Source organism: Podarcis pityusensis (assembly GCF_964106645.2).
Source record: "Podarcis pityusensis genome assembly, chromosome: 18".
NCBI classification, from domain to species: domain Eukaryota; kingdom Metazoa; phylum Chordata; class Lepidosauria; order Squamata; family Lacertidae; genus Podarcis; species Podarcis pityusensis.
The window spans coordinates 7,742,164-7,765,445 of NC_138043.1; the positions used below are offsets into that span (position 1 = coordinate 7,742,164).

The 23,282-nt window shown below is 49.7% G+C and overlaps 1 protein-coding gene across 2 annotated transcripts in view; it reads left to right on the forward strand.

Annotated features, from left to right (window-relative positions):
* CELF5 (CUGBP Elav-like family member 5) overlaps positions 1 to 23,282 on the forward strand; it is an 81,648-nt gene that overhangs the window by 35,497 nt on the left and 22,869 nt on the right. Inside the window, exon 3 of one of the 2 annotated variants that reach the window (XM_080989018.1) lies at positions 13,918 to 13,969. In XM_080989018.1, coding sequence (XP_080845144.1) covers positions 13,918 to 13,969 — 52 coding nt within the window. The remainder of the gene's footprint in view (positions 1 to 13,917; positions 13,970 to 23,282) is intronic. The other variant, XM_080989019.1, reaches the window with a different exon arrangement.

Sequence of the window (23,282 nt, forward strand, 5' to 3'; positions counted from 1 at the left end):
GCTGCCAGTCAGTGCAGATGATACTATTGATCTCTTGCAACAGGGTCCCAACTCACCGCATGCAGGAGGCAGGAGGAGGACACAGAACCCAGCTGTGTCCGCCCTTATATAGACATTTTAAATTCCCTGCCCTGGAGCTCAAGACCACCCCTCCATACACCATATGTATGTACACAGAAGAGGTGTAACCTAAGACCACCCCCGACAAACATTATACCTACATCACAGATGTCCGGGGGGGGGGGGGGAGGATTTCTGAAAGGTGGAGCTTTGTCCTGGATCTTAGGCAAGTCAATCGAAAACTTGCGTTTATTTGGCGTTTTTGTGTCAAAAACAACCACCACCTTTTGGGCTGAGCTTTTTTTTGCAAAGAAATTGGACGTTTTTTGAGCTATTTCTGCGGGAAATTGACAAAAACGACACTGCCGCCATGGGCCGCCGCACATCCAGACATTTCGCCGATTGCAAAATACTGCGCCGATTTCCGCCCTGACGCTGCTCGCGGCTGCAGTATTCCGGATATGTCTGGGAAATGTATGGCAACCCTAGGTTTCCCTAAACATCAAAGCTCAACTTTCGGGGTGTCCTGGTTTGGACTATTTGAAATATGGCGATCCTGTCTGCCGAGAGAGAGGAGCTGATGGAGAACCGCACTCTTAATTACAGACAAAGCGGGTCTCCGCTAATTGAATGTTCTTTTGTTGTCCCAAGGAACGGGCGGCTGCTGATTTGCGCTGTAATGAGAGGGCCTCTCCGCACCCCGGCTTCACCGGCTCCATGTAGGCCTTAATTAACTCCACGGTTCCCATGGCAACGTCTCCCAATGCTGCTTGATTCCTCTCCAGCCAGAGCTGCTGGAGCATCTATTTTGGAGCGCCACAAACCTACAGCGTGCTATGGGGCTGGAGGGGCAGGCGGAGAGAAACTCGCTCGGCACCTGGGCTTCCAATGGCCTGTTTGGACCACAGAGGACGATTCGATATCCCATTTGAGCTGCGCTCGGTCCTTGCCTTGCCCAAAGTCAGCACCGCGGGGCGCCGGCTTGTTTTCCTCTGCGTGCTGTCATAGCGCTGCCATCTTCACTAAGGCAGTGTTGGGGGGGCTGGCTGCATTCTGTAGTTGTGGGGCACACACTCGTCGTGGTACTGCACATCCAGCCCAAACGCGGGGAAGGCTGCATTTTGCGTTGTAGCTGCCCCACTGCCATAGGGTCGGCGTTGTGTGCTAAGCCGGAACGCCGGGCAACGGCTGTGTTTTGCGGTTGCGGCCCACGCGTATTTCCCATCCTAGCGGGTTTCTGCACAAAGGCAGAGGCCCGAACTTTGTATGTGCGACACACATGCTTTTGCTGTCTTGTGGGAGGTTGGCAGCATTTAGCGCTCGCTGAGCATGTGTTTGAGGTCATGTGTTGCCGTAGTGCCGGTTTGTGCTTTAACGCTGCACACCAGCGGTGGTTGCGTTTCATAACGTAGCGCATGTCTCGTCATAGCACATGGGGCGGTGACTGCATTTTGTTGTGGCAGAACGTGTGTGTGTGTGTGTGTCTGCGTGCACGCTGTCCTAGTGCTCGCTTTCATAAGAAGGCAATGTGTGGGCTGATGACTGTCTTTTGAAGTGTACCATTCATGCGCATGCTATCGCAGCTGAGTGCACACTTGCCCTCCTAGTGCTGGCGGTGCATGAAGGCAGACCAAAGGAGGTGGCTGTGATGCGACGGCATGTTCACGCATGCGCCGTCATAGTGCTGGTTTGATCACGGTGGCAGCAGGTGGGTTGTAGAGCACATTGCTGTATGCGCCGAAAATGTGGGACTCTCTTCCTCTCTTATGTGCCTTTTCACCATCCTACCCCCGTCCCCCAAACCATGTCTTGGACAGAACAGGATTTGAGGGGGCACTAGGAAGGAAAGTTTTAGGGTGAGGCAGAGCACGTCAGATTCATAGAGTCATAGAATTGTGGAGTTGGAAGTGTTGGAAACAAAATCTGCCCTTCTTCCCTTCTGGGGTATCCAAGAGCCCATATAGAGTCCTTACATGGGTTCCCTATTGGTAGGAGAAAATAACAGAGGCCAACCAGAGAATATTGAGAAGCAAAGCAGCTAGTAAGCCTGATCTTTATTAAAGCTGTTGCAACAGGGTGCTCCCCTCACACGCAGGAGAAGGAGGAGGACCCAGAACAAAGGTGTGTCCGCCCTTATATAGACATTTTAAATTCCCTGCCCTGGAGCTCCAGACCACCCCTCCATTCATCACACATACATTTCAGAAGGGGTGTAGCCCAAGACCACCCCCCACAAACATCGTACCTACATCACCGAAAAGGTGATCTACAACAGAAATTTGAGTGTGTTGTTGTTTTTCCTTGTCTGCCAGGTTATCTGATAATGCCTTATCTGATTGCCTTTCCTGGTAGTCTGGCCATTCCTTTGAGATGGTGATTACCCACTTCCTGAGACAACGGGAAGGTTCCCTCACCCCCTCCCTCCTTGCAGAGAAAACATTTGGTCAGTTTAGGAGTCAAAAAATGGTTTCAGATTGGTCTTCCCGTGCTGATCTATGTACGTGCTTGGTTGGTACATTTATGAACATTTATTATTTATATAAGACCTTAAATTTTATTTTTACAAAAGGGACCCCATGGGTCATCTAGTCCAACCCCCTGTAACAAGATAGGTGACAAAAAGGATCCCTTCACAAAAAGAAAGCTATTCTGCGTATGTCCAGGGGCAACTTTGCCCTAAGATCCTTTTTCTATAGATATGGAGGGGGGGGGAGAGACTGATTCATGGCAAAAGACTCTGCACATGCTCAGAGGAAGCCCACAGTGCCAAGGATATTTTTATAAATAAAAACATGGCAATGTGTTGACACCTCTGCTCATGAGCTGGGAGTGGCACCCCTGACAAAGCAATGGGGAATAGTGCAATGGCAGCCGGCCTTGAAGATAAAGAGGGGCAATCACTTTGTCCCTGGACCAGAAGACAGGCCGGCTGATAAGCTCCCTCTGCCCCCAGCTCCATTGGCTCAACCTTTGAATACCTCATTTAGTTATTTATTTAGAGCATGATTTGCATGCCTGATTCTCCTCTCCCCCATGCTTTTTAATATCTATATGAAGCCGCTGGGAGAGATCATCAGGGTGTTTGAGCTGGGTGTCCATCAATATGCAGATGACACCCAGCTCTACCTCTCTTTTAAATCAGAACCAGTGAAGGCGGTGAAGGTCCTGTGTGAGTGCCTGGAGGCAGTTGGAGGATGGATGGACTCACAGCTGTCCATGGAGGCGCAGGTCAATTCTGTGTCCAGGGCGGCTGTCTACCAGCTCCATCTGGTATGCAGGCTGAGACCCTACCTGCCTGCAGACTGTCTTGCCAGAGTGGTGCATGCTCTAGTTATCTCCCACTTGGACTACTGCAATGGGCTCTACGTGGGGCTACCTTTGAAGGTGACCTGGAAACTGCAATTAATTCAGAATGCGGCAGCTAGACTGGTGACTGGGAGCGGCCACTGGCACCACATAACACCAGTCCTGAGAGATCTGCATTGGCTCCCAGGACGTTTCTGAGCACAATTCAAAGTGTTGGTGCTGACCTTTAAAGCCCTAAACAGCCTCGGTCCTGCCTCATCAGTGGACCGGTCCTGGGCGACCAAGATAATGGAGGGTCAGGCAATTCTTTTTTCCCTAGGGGTACTCAGGGGTACGCATACCCCTAAACATTTTGTGAATCTTTGTACTTTTGTCTATTTACTGTATTTATTTTTCCTGATTGGAACGACAAATAGTGGTTTTCTTGAGTCAAAATGAGAGTACAGTCATACCTCGGGTTACAGACACTTCAGGTTGCGTTTTTTCAGGTTACGGACTGCCAAAATCCAGAAGTACCGGAACATGTTACTTCCGGGTTTCGGCAGTCGCGCATGCGCAGAAGCACTAAATTGTGCTTTGTGCATGTGCAGAAGTGCCGAATCGCAACCCACGCGTGCACAGACGCGGCATTGCAGATTGCGAACACTGCGGGTTGCGAACCTGCCTCCCGCATGGATCATGTTCGCAACCCAAGTGTCCACTGTACCCCTATACATTTTTTTTAATAGAAAAAAAGCACTGGGGTCAGGAAACCAAGCCTGATGAGGAACGGTTGAAGGAGTTGGGTTTGTTTAGCCTGGAGAAGAGGAGATATGAGAGCCATCTTCAAATATCTCAAGGGCTGTCCCATGGAAGAGGGAGCAAGCTTGTTTTCGGCTGCTCTGAAGGGTAGGGCTTGAACCAATGGATTCAGACAACAAAGAAGGAGATTCTGACTAAACATTAGGAAGAACTTTCTGACAGTAAGAGCTGTTCAACAGCAGAACGGACTCCCTTGGAAAGTCGTGGGCTCTCCTTCCTTAAGCAGTGCTTTGATGGCCCTCTGCCCAGGATTCTTTCTCTGCAATTCCTGCCTCGCACACCTTCCAGCTTGACAAAAACCCTTCTTGAACTGTGGTGCCCAGAACTGGACGTAGAAGACAGTGGTGGCGTCCGTTTGGTCTCAAGCAGCCCCTGAGGGTGGAAATCAAATCGTAAATAAAGACGAGGAGGAAGGATATCTCTTAAGCGGAGAGAGGACACAGCACACCCACCCTGAGGAGCTTCTTCTGCAACTCATGTGTCCATCAAAGCTTCGTTGTTGCACAGAGAACCCGTAACTGCTGTGATGGGCTGAGGCTCCCTGCTGCCTGCTTCTTCTCACTTCCTGCGGCTTGGTGATGCTAATGTGGCGTAATGGCCCTTGTCATCAGTTAAGGGCTCTGCTGCAGAGAGATGAGCTCTGGCAGTGATGACACGGCCACTCGGTGGTGCCACAGCATCCAATGGGCGGAGGAGATCCTTCTGGCCCGCTAGTCAGCGGCGAACCGAAGCGTCGTGGCGTACTGAGGGCCGGTGATGTGGTCGAAGCTGGCGATTGTCACAATCCCTCTCTGCGACTCTGGCGACTATGACTCCCTTCAGGCAGCACGGCCGTTGCATGGCGTTGATCTGCCGATAGGAGGACAATCCACACGTGAGAACGCAAGAAATGGAAGCAAGAAGAAATTCCGACGAAAGAAGAATGGCAGATTAAATGAATGGACTGTGCAGAATTGGACAAAATGACAGGAAGGATTCGAAACCTGCGGGACCAGAAGATTGGAAGAAGTATATGAACTATCTGAAGAGCAATTGTAATCAACAAATTACGCTAGTAGGACTACAAGACGTTTTGTAAGGATAAATATATGAAACGTTACAAAGTAGATAAAGAACAGAGATATTAGTTATGAGATTCAAATGTAATAGGGAAAGTAAGAAATGTATAGTAAGGGATTAGACTGGAAAATTTTCAGATGAGATTGATGGAAGTAAAAAAAAATTGTATAAGATGTAAAAGTATGTTTAATTACTGTTGAAAATGATATGTTAAAAAACTAATAAAATTTATAGAGAGAGAGAGAACGTAAGGAGAGCTTGGCTGCTGGATCCGACCAAAGCGGGGCCCATCTAATCCAGTGTCCTGTTTTCACAGTGGCCAGGCAGGTGCCAATTGGAAATCCGTAAACAGTGGTGCAAACAGTGGAAACTCCACCAGCCTTGTTCGGTATGCAAAGTGGATTGCCCCATCTTTCCAAGACTGTCATTGCCCCATAAGGGGGCTTATGGCTGAGCCCTCCCTTTCACAGCCTGACGCTCCCTTGCTGTCACTATCTGCCTTCTCTGAAGCATCTCTCTGCCTTGTCTTCTCCCTGTAGCCGAGGTTAAGGATTGGAGCCAGGGCCTCTGAACTTTATGCCGATCTTAGTAGAAACTGCTCTCTGCCACTCTTTTGAGCTAAATGCGTGTTTGTTTTAAAAATGTCGGTTTTAAGTTTTGCTATATCTTCCTATAAAGGGACGCGGGTGGTGCTGTGGGTTAAACTTGCCGATCAGAAGGTCGGCGGTTCGAATCCCCGCGATGGGGTGAGCTCCCGTTGCTCGGTCACAGATCCTGCCAACCTAGCAGTTCGAAAGCACATCAAAGTGCAAGTAGATAAATAGGTACTGCTCTGGCAGGAAAGTAAACGGCGTTTCCGTGCGCTGCTCTGGTTCGCCAGAAGCAGCTTAGTCATGCTGGTCACATGACCTGGAAGCTGTACGCCGGCTCCCTCGGCCAATAAAGCGAGATGAGCGCCGCAACCCCAGAGTCGGCCACAACTGGACCTAATGGTCAGGGGTCCCTTTACTTTACCTTTTTATATCTTCCTATATACATTGAAATGCGATGCTGTCGTCACGCTGTAGTGCGTGTGGCTGCTGATAGCTTATGTCAGGTGTAAAGGCAGGAGGGGGTGGTCAGGTGAGAGAGGAAGGTGGGGTTGCAAAAGGTAGGTGGACTAAGTGAGGTTGGGGAGTGCAGTGAACAGGTGTGGGAGTTCAGAACAGGTATGGACCCTGAGATCATCTTCCAAGGCCCTGCTTTGTGTACCTCCTCCTCAAGAGGTCCGGAGGGTGGCAACACAATAACAGGGCCTTCTCTGCAGTGGCTCCCCATCTGTGGAATGCTCTCCCCAGGGAAGTTAGCCTGGCGCCTTCATTACACACCTTTAGGCACCAGGCAAAAACATTCCTTTTTAACTAGGCCTTTGGTTGATCTGTTTGACACCCTATAACCTTTTAAAATGTTTTTTTGTGGGGGGGGCAGGCTATTGGGTTGTTCTTATTTTTATTATGTATTTTGTGGTTTTATATCTTGATTTTATTCTGTGAACCACCCTGAGACCCCCGGGTATAGGGCAGTATATAAATTCTATTAATAAAGGTCCCAGGTTCTGCCCTCAGCCTCTCCAGGTAGGGCTAAGGACTGCCCCATACCAGCAAGTGTACCAGAAAATGTGTTTGTTTGTTTTTAGTGTTTGCCCTTGCCTCTGCTCCTGAACCCCTGACAATATATGATTCTTGAATGCATATGCTGCCTTTCAAAGCAGAATTTCCTCCAAGTGGCTTATAGCACATCATCATCATCATCATCACCATCCTTATTTTTATTCTTATTCTTATTAATAGAATTGGGATGCGGTTGGTGCTGAGGGTTAAACCACAGAGCCTAGGACTAGCCGATCAGAAGGTCGGCGGTTCGAATCCCCGCAACGGGGTGAGCTCCCGTTGCTCGGTCCCTGCTCCTGCCAACCTAGCAGTTCGAAAGCACCTCAAAGTGCAAGTAGATAAATAGGTACTGCTCCGGCGGGAAAGTAAACGGCGTTTCCGTGCGCTGCTCTGGTTCGCCAGAAGCGGCTTAGTCATGCTGGCCACATGACCTGGAAGCTGTACGCCGGCTCCCTCGGCCAATAAAGCGAGATGAGCGCCGCAACCCCAGAGTCGGCCATGACTGGACCTAATGGTCAGGGGTCCCTTTACCTTTACCTTTAACCTGCTCCCTGTAACCGGCTTCAGTTGGCAGTCTGGCCGCAGCATTCTGGACCAGGTAAAACAGCGTTTTCCAAAGGCAGAGCCATGTAGATCACACCATGGTTGTCCTGCCTTGAATAGCAACTGCCGTTTCTTGTTGAGGTGTTCTTTTCCTGGAGGGAGTGGTGGGTGGACAGAGGTCTGCTAGCAGCTACCGTTTCTTTGGCCAACGAATGGAGGGGCTGGTTGGGTCCCACCCTGGTGCAATGTTCTTCCTGAGACGCAAGGAGTTCCACCTAGCCAAAGGCAAAAGTCCCATGCAAAAAGCCACGTTGGGGCAGGCTGCAATTGCGTGTTTGCAGGATCATGTCCTGCCATGGCCTCCCGACAGGGAACGGAGCAGTGAATCTTTCATGCTCATTTAAATCATTTATGGCTTAGTCTGCATAAATCACGAGCGCTGCATAAATCATGGTGGGGAAGGGGGCAAGGGTTGCTGGGTTAGGGGGCGCACGAGGGCATGACGCCATGCGGAAGATGCATTTATGTGCTTCCTCCTCTTGCTTTGGCCAACTTTGTCTCAACTTACGTGAACTCGATGGTCTGGTTCCCCCCACTGTTCCAAAGTGGAAGGAGATCCCCAACGGGATCACCTGGGCAACATCTGCACCATACATCGACAGCGCATGACTTCCCCCCAAATGAAATGTAAAGAGAAAGAAGGTTCTTTTTATCATATGTGGTGATCTTGTTGTAAGGTTGTAAGCTTACTCGGAAATGATATATAATGAATTGAAAAGGATGTTTAAAATAACCTTTGCAAACAATAACGCAAAAAAACCCCAGAAGCTTTCCTTTTGGGAATTATAGGGACAGAACTACCAAAACTGTATAGAAACTTATTTGTGTATGCTACTACAGCAGTGGACGCGGGTGGCGCTGTGGGTTAAGCCACAGAGCCTAGGACTTGCCGATCAGAAGGTCGGCGGTTCGAATCACCGCGACGGGGTGAGCTCCTGCTGCTCGGTCCCTGCTCCTGCCAACCTAGCAGTTCAGAAGCACAAAGTGCAAGTAGATAAATAGGTACCGCTCCGGCGGGAAGGTAAACGGCGTTTCCGTGCGCTGCTCTGGTTCGCCAGAAGCGGCTTAGTCCTGCTGGCCACATGACCCGGAAGCTGTACGCTGGCTCCCTCAGCCAAAAAAGCGAGATGAGCGCCGCAACCCCAGAGTCGGCCACGACTGGACCTAATGGTCAGGGGTCCCTTTACCTTTACCTTACTACAGCAGTAAGAATTAAAACACAGCTACATATATGAATGAGCTGGAAGGGAATCCCTCTGTTGGGGAATTGTGGAAGGGGACCCCAACGGTCATCTAGACCAACCCTCTACAACGCAGGAATCACAGCTAAGTGTTACAACTCTAGACTGGGTACATAGGAGTCTGCCTGAGGCAGGCCATTGACCCATCTAGCTTAGTACTGTCAACACTGACTGGCAGAGGCAGTCTAGGGTTTCAGGCAGGCGACATTCCCAAGTCCTGTCTGCCTGCAAGTGCTTTACTGCTGAGCTACAGCCCATACCCTAAGCAAGATTCTAGTCCTCATGTTACTACTGGTCTTGTGGTAAGGTTAAAGCTTACTGGGAAACGATATGTAATGCAATGAAAAGGATGTTTAAAATAACCTTTGCAAAAACACACAAGCAACAACAACACAGAAGCTTTCCTTTTGGGAATTATAGGGACAGAACTACCGAAACTGTCTAGAAACTTATTCATGTACGCTACTACAGTGCCAGGAATGTTACTCGCCCCAAAATGGAAAGAAGCAGAAGTCCCAGCAAAGGAAGAATAGATAAAAAAGCTTATGGAATATGCAGAAATGGCAAAACTTACCAGAAGAATAAGAAATCAAGACAGCAAACTATATATAAAAGAATGGAAATGGTTTGTTGAATATTTACAGATAAATTGTAAACAGATTAAAACATTGGCAGGATTATTGTGACAACCTGCAGTTTTATAAGAGTATAGATTCAAAGTAGATGAATAAAAGTGAATTTGGATATGCAGAAGATATTACAAATAAATTTAAGGAACCGCAGAAAGAGGGGGAAGGAAGTCAAGTTTCGAAATGTTAACATGATTGTAAAATTAGTGAAATGAGAGTCCCATGGACTGCAAGAAGATCAAACCTCTCCATTCTGAAGGAAATCAGCCCTGAGTGCTCACTGGAAGGACAGATCCTGAAGCTGAGGCTCCAAGACTTTGGCCACCTCATGAGAAGAGAAGACTCCCTGGAAAAGACCCTGATGTTGGGAAAGATGGAGGGCACAAGGAGAAGGGGACGACAGAGGACGAGATGGTGGGACACTATCAACATGAGTCTGAACAAACTGCGGGAGGCAGTGGAAGACAGGAGTGCCTGGCGTGCTCTGGTCCAGGGGGTCACGGAGAGTCGGACATGACTGAACGACTAAACAACAACAACAATAATCTGAAAAGCATAAAGGTACCCCTGCCCGTACGGGCCAGTCTTGATAGACTCTAGGGTTGTGCGCTCATCTCACTCTATAGGCCGGGAGCCAGCGCTGTCCGCAGACACTTCCGGGTCACGTGGCCAGCGTGACAAGCTGCATCTGGCGAGCCAGCGCAGCACACGGGGATTCGAACCGCCGACCATGTGATCGGCAAGTCCTAGGCGCTGAGGTTTTACCCACAGCGCCACCCGCGTCCCTCTGAAAAGCATAAATAATAATAATTTTTAAAAGAACATATAGGAAGCCCTGCCGGGTCAGGGCAATGGCCCACCCACTCCAGAATCCTGTTCTCACAGTGGCCAGGTGCCGAGTGCGAAAGCCCTCTCCTTTTCTCCTTTGGAACTCCCTGCTTATTGATCTTCGGAATTTGCCTTCCCAGTTCCGTTCCAAAGGCCTGTTAAAAGCTCTTTTGTTTCGGCAAGCCTGCCTGCACCACGTCGTATTATCTTGCCTACTTGTCTATAGCCGATTTTGATAAATATTTGACACGGTTTGCATGCAAGCCGCTTAGAGAAACACCATTCTCATTTTTTGATCTAGTGCTCTATGCATCTCGTTCAATAATCGCTGCTCCTTCCCCGCTGCCCGAACATTTCAGCTGCAAGCCCTTAGGAAGAACTGTGGCTCAATCCAGTATTTCAGAACCTGCACAGAGTGTATTTTTTGGAGGGGGGGGAAGGCAGCACCAGGGCGTGGCCTGTCAATCATGTGACATGTCCAGGGCGGAGCAAAGATTAAGGCCTTCCAGATGTTGCTGAATTAAAGCTCCTGATGCACTGGGATGCTGGAGCGCAGAAACATCTGGAGGGCCAACGGTACCCCACCCCTAAAGAAAAACTCCAAAGCACGATGATGTCTTTTCGCTTTCTCGTGATCTCCCTGGAAGCAAAATGCTAAACGGCCCGGGTTGATTCCCCTCCCTTCCCCTCCCCACCCGCTTTTCTGACTGGTTCTCCGTTCTCCCTTTCCATCCCCTCAGCGCCACACGTAGACAAATCTTAAATAGCTGCACACACACACACACACACACACACAAGCACGCACACGCTAAATTCCCACTGCTGTCTCCAAAATAGAGGGAAGGCAGGGCCCCCCCCAAACCTGGAGAAGAGCCTGTTGCTACGGCAACCACAAATGTCAGGTTCCATGTAGCGCACGGTCGTTGCCATGGCAATGAACATTCCTTTTTTTTTTCCTTCCTTAAAAATAAAATAATAATAAAAATCCAAGCAGAGTCACAGGGCTACCGAGCTGGAGAGGATGGGGTTGGCGGACAGACGGACACCAGGGTGCGCAATGGTGTTGGTGGAGATGGGCTTGCTCTGGTCCAGGATGGAGGAGGCACTGAGGGGCAGCAAGAAGGCCTTGCAGTGACAAAAACAATGGTTGTTTTGCTTTCTGGGGGGATGCCAGAGATGTCCTCCCTGAAACGAGGTGCTTACACAACCCACCCAAACTCCCAAGTCCGGCCTTTGGTCCCAACGGAATTCCAGTCCTTGGAAGTGGGTGGCGGGGGAAAGCGGATTAAATTTTGACCCAGGCGTGCGCATGCATGCATGGTGAACCAAGGCCCCCGGTGCGCAGCTCCCTGTCCTGCCCTTCATGCTGGCCTGCAGGGTTAGTTATCCTGCCGTAACTGCCACCAGATGCGATGTGGGAATAAACAGCCGCAAAGTGGTGTGGTTTTGCTTCGGAGCCAGGCGCACAAATGCAAGGTGCTGGGGCTCTCGGCAGCTACGAGTCATGGAGGCTATGCTCTGTCTCTGCAGCAATACTTCTGAATACCAGGGAACTGCAGGAGGCAAGAGTGGCTGTTGTGCACTGGTCCTGCTTGGGGACGCGGGTGGCGCTGTGGGTTAAACCACAGAGCCTAGGACTTGCCGATCAGAAGGTCGGTGGTTCGAATCCCCGCGACGGGGTGAGCTCCCGTTGCTCGGTCCCTGCTCCTGCCCACCTAGCAGTTCGAAAGCACATCAAAGTGCAAGTAGATAAATAGGTACCGGTCCGGCGGGAAGGTAAACGGTGTTTCCGTGCGCTGCTCTGGTTCGCCAGAAGCGGCTTAGTCATGCTGGCCACATGACCCGGAAGCTGTACGCCGGCTCCCTCGGCCAATAAAGCGAGATGAGCGCCGCAACCCCAGAGGCGGTCACGGCTGGACCTAATGGTCAGGGGTCCCTTCACCTTTACTTTACTTTAAGGCAATCCCAGGAGCCTTTGCCTATGGAAAGTTTGAACAAGGAGGTTTAGAGGGAGCTATTGCGGTGGAGTTTTGGTTTTCTAAAAGGTTTACAGAGGTTTAGAGCAGGCTTCCTCAACCTCGGCCCTCCAGATCAGGCATCCCCAAACTTGGCCCTCCAGCTGTTTTGGGACTACAGTTCCCATCATCCCTGACCACTGGTCCTGTGCAAGTAGATAAATAGGTACTTGGTCCTGTGCAAGTAGATAAATAGGTACCACAACCCCAGAGTCGGCCACGACTGAGCAACGGGAGCTCACCCCGTCGCGGGGATTCGAACCGCCCACCTTCTGATCGGCAAGCCCTAGGCTCTGTGGTTGAACCCACAGCGCCACCCGCGTCCCTGTGTTTCATGGGTAAGGGTGCATAAAAGAGCACACATTAGTGAAAACATGCCCCAAATTAAAAAGCATTGTATTAAGGGAGACGACGTGTATTTTGGGCCAAATTGCACACCGATGCATGACATCTTAAGGGATGCCATGTGGGAGATGGAGCAAGCTTGATTTCTCCTGCTCTGGAGGGTGGGACCCGAACCCATGGCTTCAAGTTACTGGAATGGAGATTCCAACTAAACATCAGGAAAACTTTCTGACAGTAAGAGCAGATCGACAGTGGAACGGACTTCATTGGAAGATGTGGGATCTCCTTCCTTGGAGGTTTCTAAGCAGAAGTTGGGTGTCCTTCTGCCGTGGATTCTTTAGCAGAGATTCCTGCATTGTGGGGGGTGTAGATGATGTTTGAGGCCCCTTCCAATTCTATGAAGCTATACGAAGGGAAATTTGCACTAAAATGACAGTGAGTTTTCACAACGACCTTTTCGACGAAACCCAAATAGGTCACAAACTGATGCAGAGACATGGAAAACGGAACTGGCACCACAGAACAGTAGGGGTCTGAAAGCCGTTGCCAGTCAGTATGTAGACCCAGATGTGGTCAGCTTTTGCCATCCATATGTTGCACAACTCTCAAGGCACGACGCGGGACGCGGGTGGCGCTGTGGGTTAAATCACAGAGCCTAGGATTTGCCGATCAGAAAGTCAGTGGTTTGAATCCCTGTGATGGGGTGAGCTCCCGTTGCTCTGTCCCAGCTCCTGCCAACCTAGCAGTTTGAAAGCACACCAGTGCAAGTAGATCAATAGGTACCGCTCCGGCGGGAAGGTAAACGGCGTTTACGTGCGCTCCGGTTTCCATCACGGTGTCCCGTTGCATCAGAAGTGGTTTAGTCCTGCTGGCCACATGACCCAGAAAGCTGTCTGCAGACGAACGCCGGCTCCCTTGGCCTGAAAGCAAGATGAGCGCCACAACCCCATAGTCACCTTTGACTGGACTTAACCATCCAGGGGTCCTTTACCTTTACCTTCTTGTCGTTCAAGCAACCTCTGGAGGGCCAAAGGTTCCCCTGAAGGTGTAGCTGGCCCAGGACCTCCACGGGAGCATTCTACGCTGCAACGATTTGGCCAGCCATAGGCAAACTCGGCCCTCCAGATGTTTTGGGACTACAACTCCCATCATCCCTAGCTAACAGGACCAGCGGTCAGGGATGATGGGAGTTGTAGTCCCAAAACTTCTGGTGGGCCGAGTTTGCCTATGCCTGGATTTAGCTGTATCATGTTGCTTGTTGCTATCACTCTCTTAGCATCTCACCTCTTTCTGTAGCATGACAGAGTGCACAGAGCTTGGCTTTGCTAACATTTGGCAATTCTCTCTCTCTCTCTCTCTCTCTCTATGTCTGTCTCTCCAGATGGCGCGGCCAATCCAGGTAAAGCCGGCGGACAGCGAGAGCCGTGGAGGTAGTTGTCATCTCTCCTTGTTTGTTTTTGTCCCCCACCCCCACCCCTTGTCCTACCACTCAGGGAGGCCATTAAAAGTGAGCCCCCTTGTACATATCTCAGTTGCTGTGCATAAAATCAAATATTAGCTGACAACAGTGTTGTCCGCCCCTTAAAATCTCAAAAGCCACCCACCTCTGTAATCAGGAATGGTGGTGGTGGTGGGGAGACGTATTAGGAAAACATTTAATTCAAGGGGGTTTTTTTTGCAATACGAAGGCGTATCAATAGATAGAATCACAGCATCACAGAATCGTAAAGTTCCAAAGAAACCCAAGCATTGTCTAGTCCAGCCCTCTGCAGTACAGGAATCACAGCTACAGATAAATAAATAAATTTTTATTTCTACCCTGCTCTTCCTGGTTCAGAAAACTGGGCTCAGGGCAGCTAACAACAAATTTAAAACACTTAATTGATGCAACAAAAAACAGCATAAATACAGTATAAAATGTGAATAACAGTAAATTCAGAATTCAAAAATCAATTTAGGGGGAACATCTATCCAATAAACATTAGATGATCACCAGGGCTAGCTGGCTAAATTAGTCCTATTTGGGCCAGCGAGGAGACCAGGGGAGAATTAGCTGTGGGGTCCCAGAGCGGGTAATCTTCATAAAAGGGGAGCGGGGGGAAGAGAACGGAAATAGGAGATCAGGCTAAATTCAAATTGAAAGCCAGGCGGAATAGCTCTGTCTTACAGGCTCGACGGAAGGAGGTTAAATCCTGCAGGCCCTGGTCTCCTGGGACAGAGCATTCCACCAGGTCGGAGCCATCACTGAGAAGGCCCTGGCCCTGGTGGAGGATAGTTTGACTTCCTTAGGGCCCGGGACCTCTAAACTATAGTTATTCATGGACCTTAAGGTCCTCTGTGGGGCAGACCAGGAGAGGCGGTCCCATAAATACGAGGGAAGGTAAACGGCGTTTCCGTGCGCTGCTCTGGTTCGCCAGAAGCGGCTTAGTCATGCTGGCCACATGACCCAGAAGCTGTATGCCGGCTCCCTCAGCCAATAAAGCGAGATGAGCGCCGCAACCCCAGAGTCGGCCACGACTGGACCTAATGGTCAGGGGTCCCTTTACCTTTACCTATATGCAAAACAAAAAACCCTTGCATGTAGAAGGTTAGCATGTCAGGACCCAGAGTCCTAGCTTAGCCCTTCCCCTGAAGAGCTAGTTGTCTAAGTGCAGGGCAGTGTCTGATTTGCTTTTTTTTTTTTTTAAGAGAGAGGGAGTGGGAGCATTTAAACCTCTGATCCTAGACTTCATACTGAATGCCTCCCTTAAATCACCTCCCACCCGAGCTCCAAGGATGGAGAGTTACAGAATGTCAGTAGATAATAAGGTTTTGTTCCACTCTCCCAGCCGAAGAGCGCCCTCCAATTTTGTTTCCCATAGGTTCTGACCATCCCCCGCTACAGTTATGGGGGGGCGCGGAGAAAGTGAACTCTCTCCTCTTTCTCGCGCTCTCATTGTTGGAGTAGCGTTTCTATGGAAACCCATCATTTCCCAGAGGCTGCTCTAACTCCGGGCCAGATGGGCTTTTCGGATGTAAGAGGAAGGGGGTGGGGGAGGGAGACGTGGGGAGTAACTCAGGATAAGACGATAAAGAGCATTTAAAAAGGGGGGAGCAGGGAGAAACGGCTGTGTTTGTTGTTAAATAAATGAGGTCACGCAGATAACCGGCCGCGAAACGCACCTTGGATTATCCTCTTATGCTCGTAGCTGCAAGTTGTAGCCAAGCTCAAGTTTGGAGTAGTGTGACTGCTCACATCCGATCAGAGCTACTCGTTTGACTCTCCTCCCCTACGTAAGAACATCCCTGCTTCTGGATCAGGCCCAATGGCGCCCATCTAGTAATAATAATAATAATAATAATAATAATAATAATAATAATAATAGAATCATAGAATCCTAGAGTTGGAAGAGACCACAAGGGCCATCGAGTCCAACCCCCTGCCAAGCAGGAAACACCATCAGAGCACTCCTGACATATGGTTGTCAAGCCTCTGCTTAAAGACCTCCAAAGAAGGAGACTCCACCACACTCCTTGGCAGCAAATTCCACTGTCGAACAGCTCTTACTTAACAACAACAACAACAACAACAACAACAACAACAATTTATTATTTATACCCCGCCCATGTGGTTGGGCTTCCCCAGCCACTCTGGGCAGCTTCCAAAAAAATATTAAAATACTGTAATACATCAAACATTAAAAGCTTCCCTAAACAGGGGTGCCTTCAGATGTCTTCTAAAAGTCTGGTAGTTGTTGTTCTCTTTGACATCTGGTGGGAGGGCGTTCCACAGGGAGGGTGCCACTACCAAGAAGGCCCTCTGCCTGGTTCCCTGTAACTTGGCTTCTCACAGTGAGGGAACCGCCAGAAGGCCCTCAGTGCTGGACATCAGCGTCCGGGCAGAACAATGGGGGTGGAGACGCTCCTTCAGGTATACTGGGCCGAGGCCGTTTAGAACTTTAAAGGTCAGCACCAACACTTTGAATTGTGCTCGGAAACGTACTCGTTTCCGATCTAGTCCTGCCCCCTTCTCTCACAGTGGCCCACCAGGTGGCTGGCATCCATCTGTCTCGAGAGACAATGGAGTGTGCTTCCAGGGGTCAAACCACTGCATTTGCAGCAGCAAAATGACTTCATCGACTACGGACCCCAGAAGTCAGGATCCCCTCCAAAACTGTGCCAAAGTCATAGAATCGAAGGATTGGAAGGGACCATGAGGGGCATCTAAGTCCAACCCCCCTGCGATGCAGGGATCTTTTGCCCAACTTGGGTCTCGAACCCGCTACCTTGAGATTTAGAGCCGGCCAGCTGAGCTATCCCATATTCACTGCCACAAGAAGCACCTGTGGATAAAGGGAAGAGCGTATTGCTCGTCTTCATCCCTTTGGCAGATTTTGAGCGTGTCAAATGAGGTGCTCTTTCGATCAACAGGTTTGCTGACCAGGCAGGTGAATGTGGAGTCAAAAGGTTCTGTTGCACCAGAACGTGGGTAGGCAAACTAAGGCCAGATCTGGCCCAATCGCCTTCTAAATCCAGCCCGCAGACGGCCCAGGAATCAGTATTTCAATCTGCATATTCTTGTGGAAAGTGCAAATTTGATAGTTCTGTTTCTGAATTGAATTTCTCATTGTTGTAAACAAAATCTGCCCTTTTTCCCTTATCCAAGAGCCCGTATAGAGTCCTTACGTGAGTTCCCTACTGGTAGAGGAAAATAACAGAGGCCAACCAGAGAATATTGAGAAGCAAAGCAGCTAGTAAGCCTGATCTTTATTGATCTGTTGCAACAGGATGTTCCCCTCACACACAGGAAAGGAGGAGGAACCCTGAACAAAGGTGTGCCCGTCCTTATATAGACATTTTAAATTCCCTGCCCTGGAGCTCAAGACCACCCCTCCATACACCATACATACACCACAGAAGGGGTGTAGCCCAAGACCACCCCCCCACAAACATCATACCTACATCACAGAAAAGGCGGTCTACAACAGAAATTTGAGTGTGTTGCTGTTTTTCCTGTCTGCCAGGTTATCTGATAATGCCTTATCTGATTGCCTTTCCTGGTAGTCTGGCCATTCCTTTGAGATGGTGACTACCCAATTCCTGTAACCAGGAAGGTTTTTTCACCTCCTCCCTCCTTGCAGAGAAACATTTGCTCAGCTTGGGAGTCAAAATGGTTTCAGAGTGGTCTTCCTGTGCTGATCTATGTACGTGCTTGGTTGGTACATTTATGAACATTTATTATATAGATAAGGCCTTAAATTTTATTATTACATCATCTGTCCCTGTGATGCAGCTATTCTTCCTTTGGCCCCACCCAATAGGGCTTAGGAGGAGACTCTGAATCAAAGAATTGCAGAGTCGGGAGGGACCACAAGGGGCATCTAGTCCAACCCCCCCTACAATGCTGGAATCTTTCCCCCCACGTAGGGCTCAAACCCACGACCCTGAGATTAAGCGCAGCACTGGGAGCAATCCACCCAAGAATGCAGCCCTCTGCTTTCCCCCAGACACCATTCATTCACCTGGGGGAGAGGATTAATCTCTGCCCCACACTCCTGTCACCGTGGGGGGATAATTCTTCCCTGTGCATCTCAGTAAACCCCACAAGACGAAGCAACTGCAAGCTCTTTGGCACTGCCCAACATCTTCGCTTGATGCAAATATTACCATATTTTTCGCTCTATAAGACGCACCAGACCACAAGACGCACCTAGTTTTTGGAGGAGGAAAACAAGAAAAAAATATTCTGAATCTCAGAAGCCAGAACAACAAGAGGGATCGCTGCGCAGTGAAAGCAGCAATCCCTCTTGCTGTTCTGGCTTCTGGGATAGCTGCGCAGCCTGCGTTCGCTCCATAAGACGCACACACATTTCCCCTTACTTTTTAGGAGGGAAAAAGTGAGTCTTATAGAGCAAAAAATACGGTACATATCGGCACCCACACATTGCCAATCATAATTACAGGCGCTTTGCTAGAGATGAATAAATAAAGGAGCAGGCTGGAGGGGTGGAGGGGGGTGAGGTTAGGAGGGGACAGCAGCAGACCCTACACACATGCACTCCCCCCTTCTCCTTCCCACTCTGCAACCGTGCTCATGTGGGCATGTGGCTTGCCACGACGGCGCTTGTCGCAAGCAGTGTGGCTGCCCAGCCTGCCGAGACTAATCGGTTCAGGCAGGGCTTCCGCTCGGGGCTGCCTGCGTCACATGCAGAAAGCGAGATCCCAGAGCGAGGGTTTGTGTGCTTCTGGTGGCTTACTCATTGGGGAGGGGCCTCCTCCCCCCCCCTCCTGCTCCCACTGGCGTAGCAAGCGAGAGGGAGATGTGCAGCAGGTTATCCCCAGTTGTTGCTGTTATATTTATACCCCACCTTTCCCCTGCTGGCAAGGACTTAAGCAGGAGTGCCAGTTTGGCTCTGCGACTGTGGGTGCCCGGGCCTCTGAGTGCCATGCGCGAAATCTGTGGGTGCCTGGCCCCTTTGTGGGGGATTTTTTGGGTGCACCCAGGGCCCAGGGAACTGGCACCTACGGACTCAAAGCAGCTTACAGATTCTATTTTTAAAAAGTACAGTTAAAAACATGGACGGGGCCCCCACAATCATTTTAGAAAATTAAACATTGATAGAGTTAAGACCATATATACAGGCAACAACCAATGTACATACATCCAACTGATGTGCGCTTGTGCACATCGCCGCAACCCAGAAGTGGCCAGAAAAGGGAGTGTGACGGGTGTGGCGTAGGGTTACCAGACGTCCCTGGTTTCCGGGGACAGCCCCCGGATTTGCAAATCTGTCCCTGGACAAATTCCGTCCCCGGAATGTCCCCAGATTTGCAAATCTGTCCCCGGGAAACGTGGCAGCGGCAGCCTCAGCAGCCTGGAGCCAGCCTGGTAGCGCAGTTGGCTCTGGCTGGCTCCGGGCTGCTGACTGCTACTGCCGTCGCCACTGCTGAAGGGGAACCAGGGACATCCGGTGGTACAGATCTCCTGCCCCCTTCCCCCTTTGTTTTGACTGATGCAGGAGGTTTGGGAGTTGTGGGCGGGCGGCTGTTGCCCAGGAGGGGCGCAAGGGGCGCAGTTTCTCTGCTGGGCAAGGTGCAAAGCTCTTCTTTTGCACCCTGTTAAACATAAATGCGCAGAGTTTTTAAAAAACTGGGCAACAGCGCACTGCCCGCCCATGACTCCCGAGCCTCCCCCGATCTCCTTCCCCCTTTGTTTTGACAGATGGGGGGAGGCTCGGGAGCCGCAGGGGGGGCAGCCATTGGCCAGTTTTTTTAAAAACTCTGCGCATTTATGTTTCACAGGGTGCGAAAGAAGGGCTTTGCACCTTTATACAATATGCATGTGTGCTTGGGCCCAGGGTCTTTGGCCTCACCATCCCCACTACTGACTCCCTGTTGCTACTCAGCTTTTGGGGGGGGGGGAATCCGAAGGGTCCCCGGATTCATTGAAAAAAACCTGGTAACCATAGTGTAGTGGGCTTATGCTTGATCTGCTGTTGGGGTCCGCTAATCGGCTGCCTTAGTCATTGAAAAGCCAATAAATGCTATAGACAGAGGAGATTCGCATAATCACTATTGATGCAAGGTGGGGGTCAGGAATGAATAACCCCCCCCCCAATGGAAAACAGTCATTGCCTGTACCTAAAAATCTGTTCAAACTATGCAGACGATTACAATAAAAACAGCACTGCTCCAGCCCTTTCGTGGAAAGCAGTCAGTTCCACAAAGCCTGTTGGAACAAGATTCTTCTTCCTTGTCTGCAGGAGAGCAAGGAGGGTGACCGTCTAACTTCTCTAGGGAGGGAGTTGCCTGGGAGCAGCCCCCCCCCCCCAAGGCCCTCTCCTGAGTCCCTACCTGTTGATCCATTCCTTTTAAAAAAAAATCTCAAGAATGGGATTGTGCTCTCAGCGGCAGGCCTTCGCTCCTCAAAAACACTGAGCTCCGGTGAGGATATAATAGTGCAAAAGGCTACATAACCAAAAATAGAAACTGAGATACAGTGGTGCCTCGCAAGACGAAATTAATTCGTTCCGCGAGTTTTGTCGTCTTGCGGTTTTTTTCGTCTTGCGAAACACGGTGTCGGGAAAGTTTTGGAAAAGCTTCAAAAATCACCAAAGTCTTCAAAAACCTCAAAAAAGGCTACCACACCGCGTTCTATGAGTTGCTCCTCGAAGTCAAGTCGCAACTGTATTAACGGTGTTAAGAAAAAGGAAACAAACTTGCAAGACGTTTCCGTCTTGCGAAGCAAGCCCATAGGGAAAATCGTCTTGCGAAGCAGCTCAAAAAACAAAAAACCCTTTCGTCTAGCGAGTTTTTTGTCTTGCGAGGCATTCGTCTTGCGAGGTACCACTGTAATTAAATGCTGAAAATGCGAGTATTTTTCTAAGGCCTGCACACACGCACAACATTTTGTTCTGGAATGCATGGAGATAGAGTGCTCTGTGCATAGTCTGTGCAGAATTTAGATCTCTTGCATTTTTGTGGTTTGTTTGGCCCCTGAAAAGCATATATACATTTCATAAAATTTATACGCTGCTTGATTGCAGTTTTCCAAAAAGATAAAGGGATAAAATTACTAATAAGAAAAAAGTAACAACAATACAGCGGTACCTCTGGTTACCTACTTAATTCGTCCCGGAGGTCCGTTCTTAACCTGAAACTGTTAACCTGACGTACCGCTTTAACTAATGGGGCCACCGCTGCATGATTTCTGTTCTCATCCGGAAGCAAAGTTCTTAACCCGAGGTACTATTTCTGGGTTAGCGGAGTCTGTAACCTGAAGCGTCTGTAACCTGAAGCACCAGAGGTACCACTGTAATTTATTTCATAGAATCATAGAGTTGGAATAGACCACAAGGGCCATCGAGTCCAACCCCCTGCCAAGCAGGAAACACCATCAGAGCACTCCTGACATATGGTTGTCAAGCCTCTGCTTAAAGACCTCCAAAGAAGGAGACTCCACCACACTCCTTGGCAGCAAATTCCACTGTCGAACAGCTCTTACTGTCAGGAAGTTCTTCCTAATGTTTAGGTGGAATCTTCTTTCTTGTAGTTTGGATCCATTGCTCCGTGTCCGCTTCTCTGGAGCAGCAGAAAACAACCTTTCTCCCTCCTCTATGTGACATCCTTTTCTATATTTGAACATGGCTATCATATCACCCCTTAACCTCCTCTTCTCCAGGCTAAACATGCCCAGCTCCCTTAGCCGTTCCTCATAAGGCATCGTTTCCAGGCCTTTGACCATTTTGGTTGCCCTCCCTTTATTTGTTGTTGTTGTTGTGGCCCCCCTCTGCAAGTTAAAATAGCAATATTCTTAGTCGGATGAATGGTCCACCCAGCTGAATCTTGTCTACACTGCTTGGCGGCAGCAGCTGTCCAGTCTTTCAGGCAAGGCAGGCTTTCCATCCCTACCTGGGGAAACTGCTGGGGAGTGAACCTGGAACCTTCTGCATGGAGGGCAGGTGCCCAGCCTGCGATGGACCTCGCAGCATGCAGCTTGGGGACGGGAAACCCCGTGCCTCACAGCCCATCTCCAAAAATCAAAACAGCAGCAATCTCTTTCCAGGTCACTGCGTCCTCCAACAGATCCTGCCCCCTTTGCAATTCCTCCTGACACACGTCACCTCCAATCCGCTCCCCTTCCAAGGCAGACCCTCTGATCTTGTCGCTTGCAATAAGGCATTCCTTGCATGGTTCCTCAACACGTTCCTTTCCTTTGTCAACGCCCCCATGGGCATCTGTGCGGCACCCCACTGGGGGAATGTCACATTTTTTTATCCATTTGCCAAGATGACTCCTCTTATGGGTTTAAAAAAAGAGAGAGGATGCAATATACCCTGTGGAGCTGTCATCCCCAGAAATATGCCCCCAAAACACTTTACCTAAATCCGCCCTGCTGATAACTGGTTGCAGCATCTTCTGAAGCCCAGAAACAGCAGCCCAGAAGGAATGCAAAGACATTCTCCCTCTTCATTAGTAGAGTGAAGAAGAGGCCCTGCCAGGAGAAGCCGTTTAATCGGGTAGCTCAGCTCTTGCAAAGCTTTCAAGTGCAGCCATTGGCATATTCGGTGCAAGATAATCCACTTTATCCAATAAGAAAAGCTGTGGGTTTGTTGACCTATAATGAATTATGGAAGATGTTCCCATATACAGTGGTACCTCGGGTTACAGATGCTTCAGGTTACAGATGCTTCAGGTGACAGACTCCGCTAACCCAGAAATAGTACCCCTGGTTAAGAACTTTGCTTCAGGAGGAGAAGAGAAATCGTGCGGCAGCAGCAGGAGGCCCCGTTATTTAAAGTGGTGCTTCAAGTTAAGAACAGTTTCAGGTTAAGAACAGACCTCCAGAACGAATTAAATTATTAACCCGAGGTACCACTGTATAGAACTTCTCTTACTTTGCATAATTTCTCATCAACATTTACTAGGCTGCATGATGTATTCTCTTTCTGGTGGGACGCGGGTGGCGCTGTGGTCTAAACCACAGAGCCTCTTGGGCTTGCAGATCGGAAGGTCGGCAGTTCGAATCCCCGCGACGGGGTGAGCTCCTGTTGCTCAGTCCCTGCTCCTGCCAACCTAGCAGTTCAAAAGCACATCAAAATGCAAGTAGAAAAATAGGTACCGCTCCAGCAGGAAGGTAAACTGCGTTTCCATGCGCTCTGGTTTCCATCACGGTGTCCCGTTGTGCCAGAAGCGTTTTAGCCATGCTGGCCACATGACCCAGAAAGCTGTCTGTGGACAAACACCGGCTCCCTTGGCCTGAAAGCG